Raw genomic sequence first — 21,581 nt, forward strand, 5'->3', positions numbered from 1 at the left:
AAGTCCTAAAATCTTGCTGGGGTTTAGGCATGATCTAGGGTGCTGAACTGATTAGTAGCATCAGGACTTCAGTGTTTTTGCACATGCCCAAAGCCAGAAACTTAGGCATATTTTCACCAGAAATTTAGTCTTCTAGGGAATTTAGGTACTTCCAGGGACAGGTAGCATCTGAGCAGAAATCTTAGTTGCTCCTAAATTCCTTTGTGGGTCTAGCCCAAAGAGATTAAGGTCAAAAGATCCCACTGATTTTGGGTGCCCAATCTGAGATGACTAGGATCTGATTTTTCAGAATACTTAGCATAGGTTAGCACATTACATGTTCAAATCACAGCTCCCATTGACTTTAGTTGCTACTGTGAGTTCTCAGCACTTCTGCAAATCAGACCCCTGCAGGGTCTCAACTCAGGTGCCCAGAAAATGAGGAACACACAATTAGTGACAACCAGGGAAGAATTTGGTTTAAGTGATTTGCTCAGCATTGCATAGGAACTCTGTGGCACAGGCAGGGATTGAATCTAATTTTCAGAGCATTCAACTTCCTTAACCATGAAACCATCCTTTCTTTTCCTCCAATCCCCTTCCTCATTCACCACATGCCTTCCAACTTCTGCAACAAAGGGGTCCTACAGACAGCAGCCTCCTTTACTACACAGCCTCGATTCATCCCCAGAGCAGGTCTATTGTGTGCGCTGAATAAAGCAGTGGAAAATATAGTATGTGATTGTGAAATTAAAGACCATAATGCATTACAAACAAGGGGGCTGAATTAATGCTGCACAGGCAACTTTAATCCTGGCATTTCCTAATTTTTGAGTCCTTAACTTTGCAACCTTAATGTTCTTTTAAGCTAATTTTGGTGTGTAATTTCAGTTATAAAGAGGATGCAATTTGGTGTATTTATAAAATGGAATATAACCATTTACTACTACTACTTGAAGAGCTGTCTTGCGATGGTGATTTGTATTTACTTGTTGGGGAAAGAACAACTGCTTCCATAGTTCACCTCAAGCATCAACCCATTTCTTTGCTAGAGGTATTCTAACGGAATAGCAAAATTTAGCATCTTTTAAATTCTCTTGGAATGTTTTTCCTCCTTATATTTATGAACATGAAGCATTCATCCTTGTACAGTATTTGTGCACTCTTTCTGTGTTACTGGCTGCAGGTGTGCACTGTGTGCTCTTCTCTCAGGATAACATCCTTAGATCCTCCTAAGCTATTTCTTTTAATTTTATATGGAGATACCTTTCTTTACAAAACAATATTTGGTATTTATTTGTTTTGTACTATGTATCATACCAGGTCATGTCACTTTTAGCTCCCTTCCTCCCAGAATGGAAAAGTTTACAAATAAGATGTTTGCTAATGAACTACATGGTGCCAAGAGTCTCACTACACAGTTTTGAATATAAAAGAGGTGGAAACTTTGTTGTAGGCTCTCAGTGATGGGTATCAGATATTGCACACATCTCAAGGCATATAGGATTGTACATCGCTATTTTGGTTGTTTTTTTTTAGCGAGTGTTTGAGTTGCCCTCATAAACCAGACAGGATTGAGGACTATTTCTGATTGATTTCCAGATTATGTATAGATAGTAGATTCCTTTAGGATGGGAATATGCTATATTATAGTGTATAATGTTGTTTTCCATTTTGCCATGATTATCTTAAACCGTTACTCTGAAAATGAAACTTTTTGGTGTCCTGCTCATTTGAATTTTTATTAATGACTGTTACTGAGATGAGATATAATGTGCATGTAGTTTTTATTAGCTGTATTTTACCTGAAGAAATCCAGCAATCTTTTGTTTCTTTTGTGTAGTCTTTCCACAAAGTTAAACCAAATTGTTTTTCTTTTTCTTCCCTTGCACTAAGTGATTAAGTGTGTCTCTTATTCCAGATAAGTGGATTTGCTCATGTGATTGAAATGTTTCCCCCTAAGAGGGTCAGCACAAAGGTCTATAATATAGGGCTAAAATGGGACTGAAGTGGTCTGTAGATGTTTCAGAGGCCCTCTCTACAGAGCAAATCAATGTCACCCAGTAGAAGTGTATCTGAAATACAGTACTGACTGTAATATATTTCATTGTTTTTCCACAGTCAAAAGCATATAGGCCGTGAGGAGGGCAAACATTCAGCTGAAATGATGAGGTAAGAGACTAGCTTGAAGTTAGTACACCTCTACCTTGATATAACACGACCCAATATAACACAGATTTGGATATAACACGGTAAAGCAGAGCTCTGCGGAGGGGCGGGGCTGCACACTCTGGCGGATCAAAGCAAATTCGATATAACGCAGTTTCACCTATAACGCGGTCAGATTTTTTGGCTCCTGAGGACAGCGTTATATCGAGGTGAAGGTGTTTATGATAGTACCTTTCATCATGACATTTCCTGCACAGTTCTCCAATCTTTGCAAATGAGTATGCATCCTCATGCAAACTTTGGGAATTACAGATATGTGAGGCTCAGGGAAATTGATACTGGTGCAAAGATGCAGTCAGTTCCTTCCTCTGTAATCATTAGGTCTTCATCTCCATTCTTTCCTCAGCCTATTCAGATGTGGGAATTGCACAGACCAATAACGTTGTTTAATTGCTTAATTTTCTAGGCTTTCTTAGCTATGACTATCACAAGTTAGAATTATTAGGATCGTGTCAAAACCATGCTGATTTTCTGGCCTCTCTAGCCCTTCTTTTCCCCATTGGCCGCTGTGGGAGGAGGCAGGCTGGACCATGATAATCCAAGTGCATTTCATCACATTGAAGTGTAAGAATGGCAATTTTCAATCCAAGTACAGATGAGACCCTGTTTCTTGCTGCCATGATGCTATTCTTATTTCACATTTGATGCTTTTTTGCTTTAGTAGCTTGCCAAGCTATTAAATTCAAGTCCCAAGTGAGACAAACCTAACATTCTAATGGATCCAGCCTTAAAGCGGCGCTGACCAATTGTTGTGGTTTTTTTAATATTGTAAGTGCAATTTAACAAACGGATTGCAAATGACCCTGCAAAGCCTTTTTTATCTCATCTCAGGGTCTTTTTTTCAGTCAAACTGTAAGTGTGAAAATGCTGCTTTTGAGGGGATAGAGTCAAATGCTGTAAGTCAAATGCTGCAGTTGGAAGGAGCTGTGGAGCAATTGTTGACAAGCTCCCAACATTATTCCAGCTGACATAGGACTGAATGGTGTCAAAAACGTTCAGGATGGGTGAAATTCACACCTGTGCAAAGAGTCAGCACCCTTGTGCTTTCTAAGTAGGGCTTAAACATGACTCAAGCAGAACTCAAAGTGATGTGTAAGCCGTATGCTGGCTCTCTGCCCAGGGCTGAATTTCGCTCATTTGGAATATATAATCACATAAAGAACATCATGCCATTTTCACTTATAATTGTAATATTTTTATGAGTGTCAATTTGGTAAAGTGTTCTCATAAATTCATTGTAGACTTTTATGTGTAACCAGGTCAAGCCTGTACTTTTTGTTCCCTTGATAAGAATAGAATAAGTACAAACATTCACAGTGAAACAATATTAAGGCTCTAACTCAGTCTGACAAAAGCAGGTAATTAAAATGTAATGCCAGATGTGTTTCTCTTTATGTACTGGGCCCAATTTAGCAAACTTTATTCTTGTAAGTAGTCCTTACTCATGAAAGGTAGTTCCACTGACTTGTATGGGACTAATTGCATGTGCAAGGACTAATCATATGATTAATGTTTTGTAGAATTGGGCCCTATGTCTGGTGGCTCTAGGGATCTCCAAACTGTATAGGGTCTGGTACAATATCTGCTTATACTAGGTGCACACTGTGATGAGTTGGATCACCTGATGTTCCAAGACTAATTCTGCTCCTGCTTTCCTGCCCTGGCAGCCTAGGACGCCAGCACCCTGTCTTGTTGAGCCAGACACGCCAGTCTGCTCCAACACAGAACCAGGCTCTGAACCACATGCCCCAAAGCTGCAGACTTAACCTGAAAGCAACTTACAGAAGTGTTCCTGTCTTCAGCACTCACATGCCCAACTCCCAGTGGGGTCTAAACCCCAAATAAATCTGTTTTACCCTGGATAAAGCATACACAGCAGTGGCTCTGAAACTTTTTTACTGGTGACCCCTTTCACATAGCAAGCCTCTGAGTGCGATTTCCCCCCCAATAAATGAAAAACACTTTTTAATATATTTAACACCATTATAAATGCTGGAGGCAAAGCGGAGTTTTGGGTGGAGGTTGAAAGCTCACAACCCCCCACGTAGTAACCTCGCGACCCCCTGAGGGGTCCCGACCCCCAGTTTGAGAACCCCTGATATACAGGGTAAACTCATAAACTGTTTGCCCTCTATAACACTGATAGAGAGAGATGCACAGCTGTTTGCCTCCCCGGGTATTAATACATCCTCTGGGTTAATTAATAAGTAAAAAGTGATTTTATTAAATACAGAAAGTAGGATTTAAGTGGTTCTAAGTAATAGCAGACAGAACAAAGTGAATTACCAAGTAAAATAAAATAAAACACGCAAGTCTATGTCTAAGAAACTGAATACAAATAAAACCTCACCAGTTCCAGTAAGATTCCTTTTACAGAAGAGTCTCCTGCTAGTCTGGGTCCAGCAATCACTCACACCCCCTGTAGTTACTGTTCTTTTGTTCCAGTTTCTTTTAGGTATCCTTGGGGGTGGAGAGGCTATCTCTTTAGCCAGATGAAGACAAAATGAAGGGGTCTCTTGAGTGTTTAAGTAGACTTTCTCTTGTGGGTGGAGACCTCCTCCTTACTCCTATGCAAAGTCCAGCTCCAAGATGGAGTCTTGGAGTCACATGGGCAAGTCACATGTCCATGCATGACTCAGTTTTTACCAGCCATGCCACATTCCTGGGAAGGCTCAGATGTGGATTGGCATCTTCAAGTTCATTGTTGGTTTAAGTGGTTTTTGATTGGGCACTTAATTTGCACTTTTCTCAAGATGCTGACCAAATGCTCTAGTAGGCTAGATAAAATCAAGCCAGTACACAGCCAACATTCATAACTTCGAGTACAAAAATGATACATGCATACAAATAGGATGAATATATTCAGTAGATCATAACCTTTACACAGAAATGTTACATGGCATATGTAGCCTAAAACATATTCTAGTTATGTCACATATACAATCATAAGCATATTCCATAAAGCCTTATGGGGGGCACCGTCACAAATACTGGTTGAACTACCAATACAATAGGTACAAAAGTTAAATCCTGGTGCCATTGAAGTTAGAGTTTTACCATTGACTTCAGTAAGGCCAGGATTTCACTGAAAGAGAAAGAAAGCATGTTACTTTTTACTAAGAAAGGGCCATAGGAAAGCAAGTCAGTCTGTTTTTAAAATCCTAATAAAAAGTAGCTTCAGAATAATGCATTACATAAATACTGTGTATCAGAATTAATGGATTTAAAACAAAACCTATGCTTTATCATTAGGGGTCTCAGATATTCAAATAATCACAATATATCTCAAATTTCCTTGATAAATTGTGCTGTGTTTTGATGAGGAGGGGATGGCATTATAGAATAAAGTGTTTAAGAAGTCCAAGTGTTTAAGATCAAAATCAGGCCCATTTAAAAAAAAATACAAAAAACTAGACAGCGAAAGAAGCAGCCTCCCAGAAATATACACTGAAGTTGCATTTTAGTTTCTTGGAGAAATAATCAACTTTTATATAACACCTCCAAGCTTCCTCCTTTCTCTTCCTTCCCCTCCTCTGCCTCCCGCCTCCTTTTTTTTAATTACAATGGTGGTGTTTTTTCATCCAATTTAAAAGAATAAAAAAAAAGGTTTATTTATAGCTATTGGAAGACACTGTAATTCATGTTAACATACTTAATCCGTTGCAATATGGTGAACATGGAGAATTTCCTCTTAATATTCTCATAATAATATTTTAAAATTCTAATAATGGCTCTCATTTGGAGATCTCAGAGCTTTATAGTTCTGAAGTACGTAATGGATCACTTCACCCACCTGTGAAATACTGTCACATCTAGGGTGGGATACAGCAGCTGAATAACAGTGCACAGCAACATTACATAGCACTTCAGCACAGGAACTGAAGAATGCTATATTCCGTTGAAATCGCAGGGGGTAGTTGAGATACAGTATAATTCCAACTGAGCTGGAATTTTGCAGAGATACCACTGTCTTCTGTGGAGCATATGTTGTGTCTTGACTTACAGGAGTCTTGTTCTGGACTAGGGAAAGGACTGTACATTTGTTCTCCTGAGGCAGAGTGTGTGTCTCATTGCTGGTCAGAGGGGTAGGGCTGTCTTACAGAGATGCTCAGATGTGTTGTCGGTATGTCACTCCTGACTGGTGGTGTTGTGTCTGCATATTTAGGCAGTAGGAGGAGTTGGTCATACTCTTAAGAGGAGAACCTAAGACAACTGAACAGTCGCACTAGTGAGCAGATATTTTTTTCTTTAAGCACATCAGCTTGTCAAAGAGCTAAATGCCTGTCTTGCAGGATGATGATTTCCCTTCTCTAACCTTTAGGGATTTCCCTTTGTGTACTTGTTTTCAAAGATCACATATGGCTCTACTACCATTTTTAATTCATTTTCTTTCTGTATATAATTGTGTAACTTGCAGTATCTCAAGAGACTGGGGAAGGAGATAACACAAAATGTTCATAGACATTTTATCACTTTTCCCTTAAGAGCTAGTAAGTTTTAAATTCTGTGATGTGAGCAGATAGATATAGATATATAGATATATATAGCTAGTTTCCTAGGGTGGTCCTGTGCAGTTGCCGTAATCCTCTACTTGCTGTGTGTTACTCTGAGGCTATGGTATGGTGTGGGAAAGGAGCCTTCTGATTGGACAAATGTGCTGGGGAGGGAATATAGTAGAGAAAAATGCAAATCAGCTGATGGGCTAGAAACCTGGACTTGTAGTTGCTTTTATTGCCAGCCTGTCTTGCTTTGTAAACATGCAGTGAAAAAAAAATCTGCTTTGATTTTTTTTTTTTTGGTTTAAATAATAAAGAAAAATTTAACTGGAATCTAGATCGGCAGTAAGAAGGGGGAAACAGTCTGATTTGAGTGATGGTTTTTCTGTTTTTAAATCAGTAAAACTGGTGTTAAGGGACAGTATTTTTTTTTCTTTTTCTTTTGTAATACTACTTTGCTCGAGTTTCTTGTTTTGAGCCTTAATGTTATGTTGCAAGAAGCACTCTGCTTCATTACAGGGCTGTCGCTGCCATAGTTACTGAAAACTGCATTATGCTGTAGAAGCCTCCAGCCTCTGCATCAGCCTTGGAAGTGTTTGGGGAAGAGGGGAGGGGAATTACACAATAGGACTCCAGAAAGCTGACGACAAAACAGGCTGGAGAAAATGCGGATCTACAGCAGGTTCATTTAGCATGCCTAATGCAAACTTTGTGGATAGAAAGATGAGATGAAAAACAATCCAGCTTTGTTACAATATGAAGATTTTCTCAGTAATTTATTACATTTAGGTTAAGGTTGGTATTTTTTTTTTTGGCTGCTTACTCTAATAGTTTTAAATGTTTACTTGGAGGAGGATGATCTGTTAATATTTCTATTGTATTTGGTAAATCTGGGGTGTGTCAGTGTGTGTACAATTCTACAGAGGGAAACCGCTGTCCTTTATTCTGAGCTTGCTTTTTGATATGCTGTGCACCACTAAATGCTGGTCTTGTCTATCTGGGTTTCTGTTTCGGAGATAGGTGCTCAGCTCTGCAGAATTTAAACTGCTTACCCCATGCTTGTCCTGATGTTAAATTATTTTATTTCCTAATAGTGCTACGTGAACTGTTTATATATGCATGTGCATTTGGGAGAAAAGGGGGGATGCAAGCAATAGAGGGAACTGATCCCTGCTTGAAATACATAGATTTGGAATGTCTGAAACAAGATGAAATCTTACTGGAGTGTCCAGTTTAGGGTGTGTTTCAGTGGACCAATGAAACAACCACCTGTACTTATCTCCGAATGTGCTAATTTGTTTTTGTAATATAAGATGACCTTCATTTTTAGTTAATCATTCAAATGTATTTTGAACATATTAATTGAACTTTAAATCGTCTCTTTGGAAAATTCAGCTACCAAATATGTTAGCATTTTATTTTCTTGTTTGGCTAATGTCACTCATTTGTAACTTCACTTTACTCTATCATTTTCACAAACCAGCAAGGATAATTTGGGATGACTGTAAAATGTTCAAAAAGTAAATGGGAAACATTTTGGATTCATATAATTGTTTTTAATCACTGAGTGCGAAGTGACAGATCTGAATCCCAAATCCAAGCAAATCATATTATACTCAAGATCACAAGCCTCATTGCCAGTGGAAAAATACTCCATGTTCTGCCATACCTGTATTATGTAAGCAGCAGTCTGTGAATTTTCATTATCTTTTTCCTCCTCCTCCTCCTCCTCCTCAGAGAAACTGTTGTCAAGCTGTAAATGTGTAAAGACTGGTTGGTACTCAGGCCTTTCTTCATTGCCATGTCTGACTTTTATCTTGTACTACTAAAAACAGAGAGAGAAGGCAGAGACGCCGATATAGCAACAGAATTGTAACTAGCATGTGTGTCTTGCTCTTTTAGCAATAATAGGACAATATTCCCTTCCTATATTACAGAATCAATAACCTCAGAGAGGTAAAGAGCCATAGCTATTTGTCCGCATAATGAAAACATAGGATTATAACAGTATGATAATAATTGTAGTCATGGTGTTTTCTAAGTGTTGCAAAGCATTTTTGAATGGAGTAGGGTATGGGTATACTTCTGTGTACTGTGTCTTTCAGGGACATATTCCTAGTACAAAGCTTTCAATAGCGTAAGTAGGTTTGGCTAGTATTGTCCTGCTGAATGTGCAAACTCAAAATGGTTAACGTTGGGGAGGATCAGTAGCTTCATGCCAATTCAGCAAAAACAAACTCATGTGAGGGGATATGCTAGTGCTGCTGGTACAGCAAAATTATTACTACATAAAACTTTTAAAATGTTTTCATTGGGGGGCATCAAAGGCTCTTTAAAGCTTTACAATTTCCTTTAAAGAGAGCAAAAATGTCAATCTTAGAAATGGAGGTCTGGCAGGGACCTTTAAAAGTCATCCAGTTCAGCCCCCTGTACTGAGGCAGGACCAAGTAAACCCTAGACAATCCCCGACAGCTGTTTGTCCAACCTGTTCGTACAAACCTTCTGTGATGGGAATTCTACAATCTCCCTTGGAAGCCTGTCCCAGGGCTTAACCATCCTTTATAGTCAGAAAGTTTTTTCTGATATCTAACCTAAATCTCCTTTGATGCTTGTCCTATATTCAGTGGGCATGGAGAACAATTGATCACAGTTCTTTTTATAACAGTCCTTAATATGTTTGAAGACCTGTTATCAGTCACCCCTGCCCCCCAGTCTTCTGTTCTCAAAACTAAACATGCCCAGTTTTTTTAACCTTTTGTCACAGGTCAGGTTTTCTAAACCATTGATCATTTTTCCTGAAGTGTGGTGCCCAGAATTGGACACAGCACTCTAGCTGAGGCCTCATCTGTACTGAATTGAGCAGGACAATTACCTCCTGTCTTACGTACAAGACTCCTGTTAATGTACTCCAGAATGATATTGACCTGTTTCACAACTGCATCATATTGTTGACTCATTATCAATTTGTCATACACTATAACCTCCAGATCCTTTTTAGTTTTACTACCACCTAACCAATTATTCCTCATTTGTAGCTGTTCATTTGATTTTTCCTTTCTAAGTGTAGCACTTTTCACTTGTCTTTATTGAATTTCATCTTGTTGATTTCAGACCAACTCTCCAATTTGTCAAGATAATTTTGAATTCTAATTCTGTCCTCCAAAGTGCTAACACCTTCCAGTTTCGTGTAATCTACAAATTTTATAAGCATACTCTCCACTTCATTATCTGAGTCATTAGTGAAAATACTGAATAGTACCAGACGCAAGCCTGACCCCTACAGAGTCCCCCTAGTTTGACAGCGAGCCATTGATAATTACTCTTTGAGTATGATCTCTCACCTTATAGTAATTTCATCTAGAACACAATTCCCTAGTTTGCTTTTAAGAATGTCACATGGGACTGTCTAAAAAGTCTTACTAAAATCAAGATCTATAATATCTACTGTCCCCCCCCCCCCCCAATCCACTAGGCCAGTAACCCTGTCAAAGAAGGAAATTAGGGATGGTTTGTCATGATTTGTTCTTGACAAATACCTGTTGGCTATTCCTTATAATCCTGTTATCCTCTAGGTGCTTACAAATTGACTGTTAAATAATTTGTTCCAGTATCTTTCCAGGTATCAAAATTAGGCTGACTGGTCTATAATTCCCAGCTTCTCCTTTGTACCCCTTATTGAAAATAAGTACTATGTTTGCATTTCTCCAGCTCTCGGACATCACATCCTCCCAGCACCCTCAACGATAATTGTTAACAGTTCCAAGATTGCTTCAGTTAGTTCCTTAATTGCTCTAGGATGTATTTCATGAGGCCCTGCAGACTTGACTACATCTAACTTATCTAAATATTCTTTAACTTGTTTTTTCCCTATTTTGACTTGTGTTCCTTCACCCTTGTGGCTAATATTAATTGTATTGTATGTGGTCACCATTAACCTTTTTAGTGAAGATTAAAGCAAAATAGATATTAAACACCTCAACCTTCTTGATGGCATCAGTTATTTGCTCTCCTTCCCCATAAAGTAGAGGACCTACACTTTTCTTCATCTTTCTCTTGTTCCTAGTGTATTTAAACAATTTCATCTTAGTCTGTTTCATATCCCTTGCTACGTGTAACTCATTTTGTGTCTTAGCCTCTCTGATTTTGTCCCTACATGCTTGTGCTGTTCTTTTGTACTCCTCCTTAGCACTTTGTCCATGTTTCCACTTTTTGTAGGATTCCTTTTTGGTTTTCAGGTCATTAAAGAGCTCCTGATGGAGTGATATTGGGCTCTTACTATTCTTCCTATTGTCCTTCGCATCAGGATAGTTTTCAGTTGTGCCTTTAATACTGTCCCCTTTAGAAACTGCCAGCTCTCCTGAACACATTTTTCCCATAGATTTTCTTCCCAGGGGACTTTACCTACCAGTTCTCTGAGTTTGTTTAAAGCAGGGGTAGGCAACCTATGGCACGGGTGCCGAAGGCGGCACGCGAGCTGATTTTCAGTGGCACTCACACTGCCCAGGTCCTGGCCACCAGTCCGGGGGGCTCTGCATTTTAATTTAATTTTAAATGAAACTTCTTAAACATTTTAAAAACCTTATTTACTTTACATACAACAATAGTTTAGTTATATATTATAGACTTATAGAAAGAGATCTTCTAAAAATGTTAAAATGTATTACTGGCACACGAAACTTTAAATTAGAGTGAATAAATGAAGACTCGGCACACCACTTCTGAAAGGTTGCCGACCCCTGGTTTAAAGTCTGCTTTTTTTGAAGACCATTGTCCTTATTCTGCCACTCTCGCTCCTTCTTTCCTATCTTATCTATCGTTTAATGAACACTTTCACCCAAATTGCTGTCCACCTTCCTATTCACTGCCAATTCATCCCTTTTGGTCCGAATCGAGTCTAAAAAGGTTAAATTAGCTATAATTTTGTAAATAAAAGTTTTATTCTTTCCTAAAATGAATCTGTAAAAATGGCATTTTCCGTATTTATTTTTTCAATGTTTTACACATTTAATTTGCTAAGTTTACAAGTAAAAAATGGGTTTCAAAAGCAAAAATCCAAATGTGGTTCATGTATCATTCCTGTAAATATTCTGCAGTTGAACCTTTATTGTTAATTGTGTTGCTGATGGACAAACCAGAATGGAATCCAGCTCCCTCTTTCATAACTCTGAGTGGCTTGACAGTAGCAATGTAAGTGAAAGTAGTAAAAAAAATATTTTGGCATTGAAATACATGTATACATATCTTGAAATGCACTCTGGAAGAAGAACTGTTCATGTGTTTTGTTTAACATAGTCAGCTTTTTGGCCATAACTGCACTTAAAATATAGAAGAAGCAACCTTATCTAGTGGTTAGAGCAGAGAATTTGGTGACAAGATCTGGGCTCTTATGTTGACTCTATTAGCAACTGATTGTGTAACCTTGGGTTACTCGCTTAACATCCCTAGGCTTCAGGGGTTTTTTGGCCTGTAACGAGAGAATAATAATAACTTGCCACTTTTGCAAAGTACTTTGAAATCTTCAGATGAAAGGCACACAGCATGAAAAGTATTTTTACATATTTAAAAGAAAAGGATCTCCTTATAGGATGACCTTAAACAAAAATGATCAGTGACAATATTAATAAATTACCTTTGCTATTAACTTTCTAATGATGGAATCTTCTGTTTTACCATGAGAAACCTCGTGTGTGGTAGCTTTTACTGATTTATATGGGATTGTGACATACTATGTATGACATCACATATGCAATTACCTTAGCACCATACGATCTTGGCATAATTTTCTAGCTCTTGAACGTGTTTGATTGTACACACAAATAGCTTGAATTTTGTCTGATTTAAGGATCTAACAAAGAAACGTGTCTTAACAAAAAATGATTTTTTGTTTCTTGGTTTAAAATCATTGTCAACATTTCTAACAGCAGAGAGATAGATTCTGTGCATGAAGAGTACAAGCAGAAGCTGAGAGATCAGGAAGCTTTCCACAGGGAACGCATTCAACAGCAGCAGCTCTACATTGAGGATTTAAAGCAGCAGATCCTGGCAGGACAGATCAAAGCAGAGCGGGAACTAGAATATGACCAGGCACTAATCAACCAGCAGATCAGAGAAAGTGGGTGTCATTCTCTCTTTCTCTCTCACTTCTCTTCTTTTACTGCATTCCTTCATTGCTGTTTTCATTTTTCTCCCCTTTTTACATTTTTGGACCATTGGTGGAGTCTTTGATAGTTAACTAGTTTTCTCCTATGATTGTCCTCCTTATGAGGACAGTTATCAAATTTTTGCTAACAGAGGACGAAATGGAGTTCATTAGCACCTTGTCTGCAGCACTGGTTTATTAGCTTTGGGGTTCACTGCTGAGTGGTGGAAGTACTACTATTCCTGGGGGAATTCTGTGCTGCTGTGCACTACAGAATTTGCACAGAAATTACTGTTCTGCGCAGAATTCCCCGAAATGGACTGCAGAGCTGCTGGCCACCATTAGGGGCTGCTGGACCCTGCAGAGCCCAGCTTGCAGATACAGTAGAAGACACTGCCTGGGGGAAGGGAAGGGAGCTGCAAGGCCAGGCAGCTGCAGTTCCCAGCATGTCCTGAAGGAAGGAGGCAGCATGCAGGAAACTCCACAGAAGCCCAGCATCAGGCTGTTCTCCCTCTTGATCTCTGGGGAGGGTGTCAGCTGGACTCTGAGGAGTTGAGGGTGTGAGTGTCTGGGGGCGGGGCGGGGCATGGCTGGGCTCGGGGTGGGGTAGGGGGTGTGAGTGTCTAGGCTGAAGGGGAGCCTGTAGCTGGGTTTGACCCACAGCTGGGCTCTGGGTGTAGGGGATGAGAATGTCTGGGTTGTGATGGTGCCCCACGGCTGGGCTCTGACAGGAGGGGATGTGGGTGTCTGGCCCTGTAGCTGGGCTCGGGGTTGGGGGTGGGGCAGAGAAACAGGAACTTGGTTGTCATAGGGGTTTCTTTAGCTCTCTGCTCATGGGTTGGTTTGTTTGGGGTTTTTTTTGGTCTGTATTGCTGGCAGGTATTTTGAAATGAATTACCAAAATAATTGAAACTGGCATGCTTATATAGCAGGGGTGGCCAAACTGTGACTCACGAGCCACATGCGACTCTTTTACCATTAAAGTGTGGCTTGCGGAGCCCCCCACACCTCCCCCATTCTCCAGCTACCAGTCTGGGCGGGAGGGGGGAGCTCGGGACCTCTGCCTTCCAGCGCAGTGGTGGGGTAGGGACTTCTGCCCAGCAGGGAGGAGGGGTCTCAGGACTTCAGCCCTACGGGGTGTACCTGCCAGGGCTTGGGGCTTCAGTAGGAGTGAGGCTGAAACCCCAACCCCTGGCTCCCGGCACATGTGCCCCAACTCTCGAACTTCTAAAGATTGACGTATGTGGCTTGGCAGACCAGTAATGCGCAGAATTTTAAAATATTGTGTGCAGATTTTATAATTTTTTGGCACAGAATTCCCCCCAGGAGTAATACTACTTGCTTTATGGCATGGAGTTCAATGCCTCTCCTGATACTTATGGTCACTGCTTGTCTTGCATGGCTCTATTTAAGAATTTAACTCAAGTGCCCCTTATGGCAGTGTGGAGTGACTTGGCTATCTGGGCTTTTTTCTTTTTTTAAAGTCTACCTGTTATCTCTTGAATTTATCCTGGAAGTTGAAACCCAAGAAGGCCTTTCAAGGCTGAGATAATTCCTGATGAAAGGCATGTGGGGAGTTGCCCTTTGGAGATACACACCAACACACACTGATGGAACAACTCATGCTTGCAACTGCAGTAAAGATCTGTGGGTGTTGTATCCCTGCTCACTTTGCCAGCGGTATCACCTGTAAAATGGCATAGATCATATTCACCCACTCATAGTCAATTTCACTCTCAAACTGATGTTCAGGGTAAAATGTTATGTGTATAGGCCCATGGCACTGATTGAAATCTTCTGCGAATTCCATGTGAAACCTAAACAATGAAACCAATTAAATACAGAGAGAACCAAAAATGACAAGAGGGACAAACGTGAAAAAGAAGGGAGACAATTTGTTTAAAATCTAGGTCAACACATAATATATAATATGAAATTTACAAGGGACACTCGAGTTTAGGAGTAAGATCATGGCCCTGCTGAAGTAAAAGTGAGTTTTGTCATTGACTTCAGTGGGACCAGAATTTTCACCTCGGTTTCAAACATTTGCTTGATGGCTGCTCTGTACAATAATTCATTTTGTTGGACTCTAAAATTATTAATTTTGACCTTCTCTAAATGTGATTGATGCCTTCCAGCCAAATGCTTTCATATCTTTGTCAGTACTGAGCAAGAAGTGCCTTGCAGTAGTTGAAGCAGAGTCTAATTAATTAATTATAGGTTAAAACTGCAACATTACTGTTACATCATGGTCTCTTCTCTGTCTGTATATTCAAATGGAAACTACAATGGAAGAACTCAGTTTTTTAGGGTCTTGATTTACGTGTCTTCAAAGGTGGCATGGTGGTCTGTAATCATAGAATCACAGAATATCAGCGTTGGAAGGGACCTCAGGAGGTCATCTAGTCCAACCCCCTGCTCAAAGCAGGACCAATCCCCACACAGATTTTTACCCCAGTTCCCTAAATGGCCCCCTCAAGGATTGAACTCACAATCCTGGGTTTAAGCAGGCCAATGCTCAAACCACTGAGCTATCCCTCCCGCCTCCCTACTGCATACATGGCATATAGGCCAGCCTGGGGGAGAGACTGTTACAGGAATGTCACCATTTCTGTTCTGTTCATCAGGTGAAAGAGATTTGTTGACTGGAGAAGGATATTTTACTGATGAAACTGCTCTGAGTGTATCCACAACTATCCCTAAATGACATGGCAATGATGTGGACTGGGAAGAAGCTGGTTGTGGAAGACAGAGTTAGGTTTTCTGGCCTTGTTGACAAATTAGAATAAGCGGTGGTGAAGACAAAAAAAAAAAGTTGAAAAAAGGTATCTGAAAAACAAAGAGATGGACAAACATTCCTGAGGGGTTCGTAACTCTGAGGTTCTGCTGTATTATCAGATACAAACCGGGTTGTGGTGATCTACCTATTTGTAAACTCCGGGGTTGATTATTGCAATTCATCATATTAGAAATGATGCCACACACCCTGAAATAGCTTCAACTGATACAGAATGCTAAAATCCTGTCTGCTGAATAACACATCAACTGAGTGCTCTGCTTTGGTTCTCCATTGAATACAAAATTCATGATCTCTGTTCTGATATTCAAAGGCCTCTATTGGATTGTCCTCTAGCCACCTGCAAGATTGCCTCTCCCTTTGCAACCATAGACTCATAGGAGTGGAAGGGAACTTGAGATGTCTTCTAGTCCAGTCCCCTGCACTCAAGGCAGGGCTAAGTATCATCTAGACCATCCCTGATAGGTATTTCTCTAACATGCTCTTAAACATCTCCAATGATGGACATTCCACAGCCTCTCTAGACAATTTATTCCGGTGCTTAACCTCCCTGACAGGAAGTTTTTCCTAATGTCCAACCTAGACTGTCCTTGCTGCAATTGAAGCCCATTGCTTCTTGTCCTATCCTCAGAAGTTAAAGAACAATTTTTCTCCCTCCTCCTTGTAACAACCTTTTATGTACTTGAAAACTTATGTCCCCTCTGTCTTTTCTTCTCTAGACTAAACAAACCCAATGTTTTCAATCTTCCCTCATAGGTCATGTTTAAGGCTACGATTTAGGCATGAGTATTTTTAGTAAAAGTCACAGACAGGTAATGGGCAATAACCAAAAAGTCACAGACAGTGACCTGTCCATGACTTTTACTAAAAATACCCATGCCTAAATCTTAGGTGCTGGGGGCAGGGAGGTTCTCCGGCGGTCGCTGCTGCTCCTGGGGGTGGGGGGTAGCCTAGGGCCCCGCCACCGCTGCTGCTCCAGGTGGGGGGTGGCTCATGCTTCACAGCCTTCGTCATGTTTTCTAGATCTTTATTCATTTTTGTTGCTCTTCTCTGGACTTTCTCCTATTTGTCCACATCTTTCCTGAACTGGACACAATATTCCAGCTGTGGCCTAATCAGCGCAGAGTAGAATGGAAGAATTACTTGTCTTGCTTACAACATTCCTGCTAATACATCCCAGAAGGATGTTTGCTTTTTTTGCAACAATGTTACACTGTTGACTCATATTTAGCTTGTGGTCCACTATGACCCCCAGATCCCTTTCTGCCGTACTCCTTCCTAGGCAGTCATTTCCCATTTTATATGTGTGTGACTGATTGTTCCTTCCTGCATTTGTCCTTATTTAATTTCATCCTATTTACTTCAGACCATTTCTCCAGTTTGTCCAGATCATTTTGAATTTTAATCCTATCCTAAAAGCACTTGCAACCCCTCCCAGCTTCGTATCCTCCACAGACTTTGTAAGTGTATTCTCTGTGCCATTATCTAAATCACAAGATATTGAACAGAACCAGACCCAGAACTGATCCCTGCGGACGTCTCATGACAGTTACGTTCCACGGGGACAATGAAGCAGTTGACTTATGAGCACAGGAGACAGAACTTTCAGATCTGGAACTAGTTTATGGAACTCATAAAAGATAAGAATGACCGTGGAACTAACCACTTTCAGAGCTGACTGCAAAATCCATTTTATTGACTTAGCTTTCCCTCGCTTTAGATGCACATACACATCAGCATAAATGAGCAAAACAATGTAATACATTAATTAAGTTGTTTCTGCTACAGGTTGGGAAAGCAGAAAGGGGAATATAGAGAACTATTATTATCTCTATTTTTAAATACTTTCAAAGCACTCAAATATTATGGGGATATGGACTATAGATAGAGGAGCTAGAGATTTAGGTTGTTTAAATGCATATATTTTCAATGGAGTCACTAAAAATCCAGGAAATTACTAGTTAAGACAAGTCAACATGTAAGCAAAACTCAATTCCCATATCTTACTAGCCAAAATGTAACACCCAAATGCTTTGATGGGCTCCAGAACACACTGCCTTTCAGTTCCATCATAGATCTACCCACAATGCACATTTTCAGTTCCTTAAAATCATACATACAAACCATAATCTGATCTCAGAAATTTTGGTAGAAGTATAGGAAGTTTCTTCCATTTTGAAAGACAGTACTGTTGGAGACATACACATTAAATGAGGAATACCAGTAGAACTTGGTAACACCTCTCAAACCAGCAGGAAACGTTAAGTGTATCCACTGCATTTTAAGGTCAAAGTTTGAATGATTTTTTAGGAATCAGATGTGTAGATGCTTATCCATATAGAAGTTACTTGCCATTGCAACTTCTTGCTAGAGAAACCTTATCCCATCAGCTCCCTTAGTTTTAAAACCAACTCCACCACTGATGCAGCATACTTGTACTCAGCTTTCCAGGTCTTATCCCAGATGGAGGTCTCTCCATTACTAATACAGCACAATGCTGCCACTAGAGGGTATGTGACATTTCCACTTTCTCTAGATTCATTGGATCATGAGTATCCTCCATTGGTATCCAGCAAGTACAAATCAGAGAATGCCTTTTGTCTGGCTGCCTGTTTCTGCCTTTAATCTGGCTACTTGCTTCTGTCCCATCTGTGTACCATTTAGACTTCACATCCTCTACCTTAGAGAAGGAAGGGATCTTAGAATTAAGAAAAGCAGTGGGGGTAGGCCAACAATATACTGAAGCAGAACAGAAGAGATATCTGATAGCAGCCATTTTAAATATCCTGGTCTGGTTTAAATAATTCATATGAAGTCTTAATGTATAATTGATTACACACTTCAGGTGGGTCTTTGCTGCTGATTGAAATTAGGAACAGGATAATAATGACATTTTCTAATATTTTTCTTTTATGATTTTGCTTATAGACCAACAGTGGCTTATTAATGAGAAGAAACGACTGGCTTCCCTCCAGCCGCAGCAGAGGGAGTTTGCTGTACAGACAGAGTCTAAGTCATATGCAGAAGCTGAAGTGCAGAATACTGTGGATTTGGAGATCTGTCCTTCCCTGGTAGAGCAGAACAGGAAGAGATTGGTACAGCTGGAGCTTTTGCGGAGATACTCTTTAAAGAAAGCAGAAAGAAACATAGGGCGGAAAAAGGTCAAGTTCCAGTTGGAAAGGATTGTCAAGAAGCAAAAATTACTGGAAGCCAAGAGAAACCTAGAGCAGCTAGAGGCCAGCTACTGGCTCAGTGAGGATAACCTGAAACAGTCCCAAGTCCTGAACCAAAATACCACAATTACCTCCTGGGATTACAAGTTGCAAAGGAGAAGGAAGTCATTGGGTTCAAGTTCCTTGCAACACAGAAGGCATTCTTTTTGTAATCCTTACCCACCACATGTACCCATTTACAGGTAAGTAAACTTTTATAGAATTTTCCATATTTGTTCCAAGTTTAAGAAATATTTGCTGCCCTAGTATCAGGTAATGTACTAAAAACATTTTTATAAGGGTATATTAACCCAAACTTTGTATAAGTCAAAACCCTGTTCCATCTTATAAAAGCAGTTGCACCACTATCATTTCCCTTTAAGTCTCCAGACTTATTTTATGACACATTTTCAAGCGGTTTGTCCTTGCTTTCAAGGCACTGCACCCCACCTAAATCTTTGACCTAATTTCCTTGCACATCGCCCCTGCCTCCAGGGCTGCCTAGAGGTGGGGGCAAGTCAGGCAATTTGCCCCAGCCTCCCACAAACTATATTCTATAGTATTGCAACTTTTTTTATGGAAGGGGCCCCCGAAATTGCTTTGCCCCAGGCCTCCTGAGTCCTCTGGGCAGCCCTGCCTGTTTCCTTGATACCCCTTTCACTGGCTCTCACACATGCCTCTGCACCTTTTTCATACGTTTGGAATCCCTTTCCTGGACTCTTGGTCAGAACTCCATTTTTGCCTGATTCGAACCACTCCTAAAAACTCACTTCTGCAGTATCACCTTAAAAGATAATCAAGGGTACCCTTAACCACTCCCTACACACCCACAACATTTGAACCACCAAAATGTATATATGCTTAAGTTGATTAATCACAGTTAACTAACGCGATTAACTCAAAAAAATTAATCTTGATTTAAATAATTTATCGTGATTAATCACAGTTTTAATTGCACTGTTAAACAATAGAATACCAATTGAAATGTATTAAATATTTTGGATGTTTTTCTACATATTCATATATATTATACTCTGTGTTCTAATTGAAATCAGTGTATATTATTTTTTTTACAAATATTTGCACTGTAAAAATGATGAGTATTTTTCAATTCATCTCATACAAGTACTGTAGTGCAATCTCTTTGTCGTGAAAGTGCAATTTACAAATATAGAATTTTTTTGTTGCATAACTGCACTCAAAAACAAAACAATGTAAAACTTCAGGGTCTACAAATCGACTCAGTCCTACTTGTTGTTCAGCCAATCGCTAAGACAAACAAGTTTGTTTACATTTACAGGAGATAATACTGCCCTCTTCTTATTTACAATGTTTCCAGAAAGTGAGAACAGGTATTCAGCATTGCAAGGTATTTATGTGCCAGATATGCTAAACATTGGTATGCCCCTTCATGCTTTGGCCACCATTCCAGGGGACATACTTCATGCTGATGACACTCGTTAAAAAAATGTGTTAATTAAATTTGTGACTGAACTCCTTAGGAGAGAATTTTATGTCGCCTGCTCAGTTTTTACCTGCATTCTGCCATATATTTCATGTTATAGCAGTCTTGGAGGATGACCCAGCACATGTTCATTTTAAGAACACTTTCGCTATAGATTTGACAAAATGCTAAGAAGGTACCAATGTGAGATTTCCAAAGATAGCTACCGCACTCAACCCAAGGTTTAAGAATCTGAAGTGCCTTCCAAAATCTGAGAGAGATGAGGTGTGGAGCTTGCTTTCAGAAGTCTTAAAAGAGCAACACTCCAATGCGGAAACTACAGAACCCAAACCACCAAAAAGGAAAATCAACCTTCTACTGGTGGCATCTGACTCAGATAATGAAAATGAACATGTGTCGGTCCGCAGTGCTTTGGATTGTTATCGAGCAGAACCTTTCATCAGCATGGACGCTTTTCCCTTGGAATGGTGGTTGACGCATGAAGGGACATATGAATCTTTAGTGCATCTGGCACGTAAATATCTCCCGACGCCAGCATCTATAGAGCCTGAGAATACCTGTTCTCAGTTTCAGATGACACAGTAAACAAGAAGCGGGCAGCATTATCTCCTGCAAATGTAAACAAACTTGTTTGTCTGAGCGATTGGCTGAAGAAGAAGTAGGACTGAGTGGACTTGCAGGCTCTAAAGGTTTACATTGTTTTATGTTTGAAAGCAGTTGTTTTTTTTTGTTTTTACACATAATTCTACATTTGTAAGTTCAACTTTCATGATAGAGATTGCACTACAGTACTTGTATTAGGTGAATTAAAAATACTATTTCTTCTGTTTTTTTTACAGTGCAAGTACTTCTAATAAAAAATATAGAGTGAGCATTATACACTTTGTATTGTGTTGTAATTGAAATCAATATATTTGAAAATGTAGAAAACATCCAAAAATATGTAAATAAATGGTATTCTATTGTTTAACAGTGCGATTAATCACGATTAATTATTTTAATCACTTGACAGCCCTAATATATACATATGCAATCTGATTGTACATATAACCCTGCATCATTCCCTTTTCCTTGATATTTTTAACTTGATTGAGAAGTCTCTCACTAGACTGTATGCTCTAGAGTTCAGGGACTTGTCTTCTGTTTGTTTTCCTATGAAGCACCCAGCACTCTTGTGGGCATTCTGAAATAATTTATTAATAGTAACAGCATTGCTTTTTTGCCTATCACTGACTAAAGTGCTGTATCTGGCTCAGATTTTGAA

General features: G+C 39.7%; 2 protein-coding genes across 12 annotated transcripts in view; one reads left to right on the plus strand and one right to left on the minus strand.

Annotated features, from left to right (window-relative positions):
• STARD9 (StAR related lipid transfer domain containing 9) overlaps nt 1-21,581 on the plus strand; it is a 174,345-nt gene that overhangs the window by 118,956 nt on the left and 33,808 nt on the right. For all 11 annotated transcript variants that reach the window (XR_005597982.1, XR_005597981.1, XR_005597980.1 and 8 more), the window contains 3 exons: nt 2,101-2,151; nt 12,626-12,816; nt 18,569-19,055. Coding sequence is in view for 8 of the 11 variants with exons in the window: in XM_039536971.1 (XP_039392905.1) it covers nt 2,101-2,151; nt 12,626-12,816; nt 18,569-19,055 (729 nt within the window). In the remaining 3 variants the exon portion in view is untranslated. The remainder of the gene's footprint in view (nt 1-2,100; nt 2,152-12,625; nt 12,817-18,568; nt 19,056-21,581) is intronic.
• CDAN1 (codanin 1) overlaps nt 8,509-21,581 on the minus strand; it is a 94,147-nt gene continuing 81,074 nt past the window's right edge. The window contains exon 27 of the mRNA XM_039536978.1: nt 8,509-8,529. Coding sequence (XP_039392912.1) covers nt 8,527-8,529 — 3 coding nt within the window. The 3' untranslated portion in view covers nt 8,509-8,526. The remainder of the gene's footprint in view (nt 8,530-21,581) is intronic.

This window comes from Mauremys reevesii, linkage group 4 (assembly GCF_016161935.1).
Source record: "Mauremys reevesii isolate NIE-2019 linkage group 4, ASM1616193v1, whole genome shotgun sequence".
Taxonomy (NCBI): Eukaryota; Metazoa; Chordata; order Testudines; family Geoemydidae; genus Mauremys; species Mauremys reevesii.